We start from the raw sequence: 5,712 nt of genomic DNA, 5'->3' as shown, positions 1-5,712 counted from the left end.
TATGGATTTGTTTTGTTTTCAATTCATACCCATCGTGAAATGGTATTAATATTTTGAAATTTGAACTGGATATGGAAGTGCATACTATCTCTTCTCCCAAACCCTTGTGACATGTAACGAGGACTACGACCTGCGAGAGATGACACCAGGTACTGCAACATGCAATTCTGTGGCCTTTCCTGGCTTGCCGACACTGACGACCGGCAAGACGACCTTCAAGATGATAAACTTCGAGCCCCCACTTTTCAAGACAGTTGCAGAAGATCTGCATCTCCCTGAAAGGCACTAGTATAGAGGCACCTGTACCTTACCTACCTGAAATCATTTATGAATGTGAACCCATCTCAAGTTATCACCCATAAATTTTCTTTACGTCATGACTATATGTTAGCATCACGGTGGAATTTCAGATTGCAAGGCCTAGCTCCACCTGTTACAAATGAACTCGTCTATTTGTTCTGTATCGTCAGCCTAACAATTGGACTATAGAGTTCAGATTAGTAATGCAACAAACCAAAGTATCATGCTATCATCACAGATTTTTCTTCTCATGTTTTTTTCTTTTTGACTATGCAGAACGTTACAGTGCTCTGCTTACCAAGAACCTTTCCCCTATGTTCGTCAACTGAGTAGAGCACAGTAAAGAAGGCACAAAACATTATCTATGTTTGTTTATTGTGGTTGAATAACATTGCTCATCCAGGAATTATTCAGCCACAGTGAAAACACTATTAAGTGCTGAAAATCGGAAATGGACCAAAAAGATTACTGGACTGCTTCAATCTTTTCAAACCACATCGTAGCATTTAACAAGCACCTATCAACATAGAAATTACTCTAATGTTGAGTACCAAATGGATTCTAAATGGCCTCCCAACACCAAAGGTGGCAAAAGGCCATTTTTTGAACATTTCCTGCCCTTACCTCTCACACTAACTAATTAAGGTCTTTATTCAAGAATCACGCCGCGATGAAGCAGGAAAACCCCTCTATCTACCACAGCCATGCCTATGACGTTATTGTAGGGCTGTCAACTGCAAGGCCCATAGTATTGAGTCCGTTGTCGACATAGACGGTTGAGCCAGTGATGGCAGAAGCCAATGGAGACACCAGGAACGCAGCTGTGTTCCCCACCTCATCTGCTCAACAAGCAATATTTTTGTTAGAGAACATTTTGCAGAAAAAGGCTAAACTGCTTTCAGATAATACAATTTCGGGGGGTAGTTAGTCATAGTGAAAGAGGCCAATCTTCACCTGCCAACAGCTCCTTCTGCAGTGGTGCATTGACATAAGAGTACTCTATCATCTTCTCAATAAATCCAATTGCCTTAGCTGCTCTGCTCCCCAGAGGGCCTACAGATGCCGCGAACAAAACACAATGAAACAAATTTGAGGACACGAGTCCACTTAATTGCTAAAGCTAGATATCCTAAATTGTTGTGCAGATCACATGTAATGCCTAGGGGAATAGTATATAACGGAAAGTTTTAACACATTTATTAAACACTGATACATTTATTTACCAGCACCATTCACATAACTATGAATAGAAAGTACTATTAGTGAACAATATTGATACTGCTAACTTTCTTCTGAGATGAGTCAGTTTCTTCAACACTATACTTTCAAATGAACAAACATACCTGCAGATATGGTGTTAACTCTGATTTTGCCTTTACGTCCAGCTTCGAAAGCAAGCACCTACATTGATATGTGGGAAAAAGTGTAAAGAAAAAAAAAGATGATTTATAGGAAAATAAATAATTCAAGTACACAACTGTACAAGACCATACCCGTGTATCACTCTCAAGAGCTGCTTTGGCGGAACTCATGCCACCACCATATCTATAAGGAAAGGAGAAGGTAATAATCAGTACAGCCACTAGAAAGTAATCTCAGCTCAACAATTAGCTTCTTCATGTAAATCTCAAAAGAATAATTACCCAGGAATTGCCCTTTCAGACGCAATGTATGTTAGAGAGATGCTAGCACCACCTGCAAAATATTTAAATTCATGAAACAGAGTCAACAAAAAGGATACGAGGATGTGTTTTAGGACATGCTTTCTCTATTGAAGAATACGAAGAGTGGGTTTCTGTCCTCCAAGAGTTTCACCCACATGAAACACATTGTATATAGCTATAAACAACAGAACTATAATGATTTATGAGCTTGACAAAATTTTAAAAAAAACAAATAAAAAGCAGCAATAGCAGAATTAACCCTAGCATGGGAAATATACGTGTCAGCATAGCGTAGGAGATATGCACTACCTGGATTCATTATAGGAAGGAAATGCTGAAGCAATGAAACATAGGAGTAACTGGATGCTGAAATCGCAGCAAGATAGCCTCTTCTTGATGTCTCCAACAAAGGCTTCGTTACCTTCAAACATGAAGGTAGGTGAGTTTTCAGTGAAGGTTTCATGAGCATAAACACAAGTATGCACAAGTATACTTGTGAGAGCTCAAACACATACACAGAGCGAGAAGGAGAGGGGGAGAGAGATTGTACCTCAGGGCCATTAGCAAGAGAATGCACAAGTATGTCAATGCTGCCAAAATCATTCTTTACTGTTTCGGCAACTTCCTGTTAAATTAAGAGAACTATATTAGTCAAAGCTCTAAAGATTTCATAAAAACAAGGTATCCCATTGCAGTTGTATTCTGACTGTTGTTTTCTAGCAAGCAAAGAAGTTAGGCAGCCATATGGAAGGAAAATGGTTGGAATCTACACACCTTAACAGTCCAGTTTGATGATCCAGCATATCTTTTGTTCGATTTGACCTAAAATACAGAATAAAATGTTAAACATGAATCCATGTTGCAAATTAAGTATATACATATAAATAAGAACATTACATCTTCAGGAACATCCTCAGGGGAATCATAGACAGCATCAAGTGGATAGACTTTAACAATATCCATAAGAGATCCATCTGGTAGCCTGTATCAACAGCAAGTCACACACACATGCGAAATAGTAGGTCAAAAGCTAGACTGTATGAATATTGAACCCAATAAAAAGTTAAAATACAGACTTGCGTGATTCATCAAACTTTCCACGCCTCAGACTTGTCTCAAATATGTTAAGTGCCTGTCAATGAAGAATACTACATGAGATAATTGGTCAGGCGAAACTGTCCAAGGCAAGGAAATCTGCAAGAGTCCGATCAACATACCGGCACCCATGTACCAACAAGGATTTCAGCACCAGCTGCAGCAAGAGCTTTTGCAATTGCCCATCCATAGCCATTGTCATCAGCAACTCCAGCAATAAATGCCCTTTTACCTGAAACACTAACAGTAAATGAGAAGAATTGTACTCCTTCAGAAGGCTTCCTGCCACATATCAGACTGACAACGAAGTCCTTTGTGTTTTCACTCTTTCAATAAATAAAATTACATTCATGAGAATATCATACAATTTCCAGTTATTTTTAAGGCATAAGGGGATATCTTTTATCATTTACATTAGACATTTGTTTCTTAAAGCACCACAAACAGCTTTCTTATTCTATACCCATGAACTTTACATTGTTTCCAGGAAATCAAATTTCAATCACAAAAGGATACCATGAAACAAATAAACAATATCTAAAAAAAAGGTTCAGCTTTACCAACAAGATCTAACACAAGGTTCAGTTTTACCACTAGGCTATATGCAAAACACATATCATTCCATATAATCTGTATGTAATGATGTTTCGTTTGTAGTTTCAACCAAGAAATTGATGCACTCCCATCAGCATATGTGGTCATCACTTAAATAGCTTACGAAGGGTATTTCAGGCCATAAATTGATGTTTTGAAGAAGTCTGTCTGCTTCCAACAACCAATCAATTGTTCTTAGTTCTAAGGCCAATCCCAGTGCATAGTTTCATGGCACAGTTACCAAGACTGAGAACTAGGTAACTGTGCCGGCTAAGTTTCATGGGGATGAAACTCCTCACTCATCCCATGAAACTCCCTCCTTCTCTCTCCTCGCCACGTCAGCAAAATTGATGATGTGGCATAGAATTTAATGCTACGAAACTCTCTATGAAACTCCCATTGGGAGGCCTAAGGGTACGACTAAGAATTGAACTGTAGCATTCCATTATAAGTGATTATCAATACTTGAAAACAATGGAAAGCTACAATAATGAGCATATAGGACAAATATAGTAGTAAATAGTATAGCAGCATAGACAACAAAAAAAGAAAATTATTACTGTTGCAATCTGGGTGATATCTAGATGCCTTGAGTTACCTCTGAGATCAATGGGAAGGCCCTGTGGGCCACTCTCTCCTGACATTGCTCTTACAACAAAACCAGCACGCTTAGAACTGAGAGGCCTGGAGCAGCAGATTTTGGGGCAGCTTGCAAATCTAGCAGTGGTTTCAATCCGGGAAACTGCCACCCTCGAGGCGAGCATTCCTTGTGAGGCCGAGATGCAGGGGCGTGCAGACACCATCTTCATACCAGTAGCTGCTGAAGCACTCATCGTGTTCACTACCAGCTAAGCCTGTCAGTCAGAACATCAATAGAGCGTGTCACTAGAAGGAGAAACCGTCAAGAACAACACAAAAATACTCGTCTGCCTTCAACAAAATTACAAGAGCAAGAAACACTGTTCATCCCGGGTTCATAACAGAGTTCTCCTCCATTTGGACAAAGAGGTAATCATTTCCGAACGATAAAGCTTCTAAGCCAACGAATCGGTGACGGAATCAAGATTCAATGCTCAGACCCCTCCTCACCGGGGAGCAGGGCCTGAAAGTCCCCCCCTCCCCCTCCCCTCTGAACTAAAGACCAGATTGCACAACCAACCAAAGGCACGGAACGCATCTCTAATTCTCGTCCCTCGAGAAAAAACATGCGACGGCGATTAGTTCAGCTCCCGGCTTGTACCACCGAAAACATCACTGCTCTAACACCAGCGCAGAACGCCGTCGACACGGATCACCCCCTAAGATTCACCCTCCTAAGAACAGAAAGCTAGCGCGGATCGCGGGCAAGAAACGGGAGGATCGGGAGAGCCGTGGCTTACCTGGCCTCGGGGAATGCGGGAGGGGGATCTGGGAGCGCGATGCGCGTGCTGGCAGAGCAGGGTGGTGGAGCGGAGAAGGGGAGGGAGCTGCGGAAATAAAACGAAGGGGTTTTCGATGAGACCGAGGGGACGAGGGTTTGGAGTAGCTGAGAAACCAAGGAGGCCCCTGCTGGCTGTGCCTGCGCACCAGTTGTTGTTGGCAGGCTTCTATCAGCCCACGGGCCGACTGAATTGAATGTATCTCTCAGCGCATGGATTGACTGCAGAGTCTTTTTTTCTTTTTCTCGTTTTTTTCACAAAACGCAGCAACACTTACGAATATACGCAAACCGCAACCTCATCTCTGAGAGTCTAGCTATGAGATATCAAGATTTGCAAAATCACTACAGGCTTCTTATTGTTAATGGATACATCGGCACTATCCTCGAACAAATAATGGTGTTAATTCCTGTAATAAATATAGGAAAATGTGAGAACTGATTATGACTCAAGTTCAGATAGGCAGGTTCTACTATAAGAAATTTAACCATATATTTTTTTTATTTTTTGCATGTAGTCTAGTCCTTTAGTTTAGATTAATGTTTTCTCTTCCATATGTACTATCATTTTTCAACAAAAATAAAACATTGTTGATCACTACTCAACACGGTGGTTGCTATCTTGAGGGACATGCAGCGAAA

At 40.9% G+C, this 5,712-nt stretch overlaps 1 protein-coding gene across 1 annotated transcript; it reads right to left on the bottom strand.

Annotated features, from left to right (window-relative positions):
• Window positions 1–736: 736 nt before the first annotated feature.
• LOC112898463 (enoyl-[acyl-carrier-protein] reductase [NADH] 1, chloroplastic) lies at window positions 737–5,184 on the bottom strand. Its single transcript, XM_025966792.1, has 13 exons — window positions 5,033–5,184; window positions 4,252–4,507; window positions 3,182–3,291; window positions 3,041–3,096; window positions 2,862–2,946; window positions 2,739–2,786; window positions 2,515–2,589; window positions 2,274–2,385; window positions 1,944–1,995; window positions 1,794–1,845; window positions 1,644–1,701; window positions 1,255–1,353; window positions 737–1,139 (listed from the first exon to the last, which is right to left on the bottom strand). The coding sequence occupies exons 2-13, from the start codon at window positions 4,484–4,486 to the stop codon at window positions 1,009–1,011; spliced, it is 1,113 nt and encodes a 370-aa protein (XP_025822577.1). The 5' UTR covers window positions 4,487–4,507; window positions 5,033–5,184; the 3' UTR covers window positions 737–1,008.
• Between the last annotated feature and the right edge of the window lie 528 nt (window positions 5,185–5,712).

This window comes from Panicum hallii, chromosome 6, assembly GCF_002211085.1.
Source record: "Panicum hallii strain FIL2 chromosome 6, PHallii_v3.1, whole genome shotgun sequence".
Taxonomy (NCBI): Eukaryota; Viridiplantae; Streptophyta; class Magnoliopsida; order Poales; family Poaceae; genus Panicum; species Panicum hallii.
Note: the sequence above shows the minus strand (reverse complement) of the source record. Positions and strands in the feature narration are given on the sequence as shown.

What these genes read in the sequence shown, in the direction of transcription:
- LOC112898463 (XM_025966792.1), bottom strand. Translation starts at nt 4,486, where the DNA reads ATGAGTGCTTCAGCAGCTACTGGTATGAAGATGGTGTCTGCACGCCCC. An exon ending in TCTGAAAGGGCAATTCCTGG is followed by an intron (nt 1,846 to 1,943) that starts GTAATTATTCTT and finishes CTTTCCTTATAG; the next exon opens with ATATGGTGGTGGCATGAGTT. An exon ending in AGTTAACACCATATCTGCAG is followed by an intron (nt 1,354 to 1,643) that starts GTATGTTTGTTC and finishes CGGCATCTGTAG; the next exon opens with GCCCTCTGGGGAGCAGAGCA.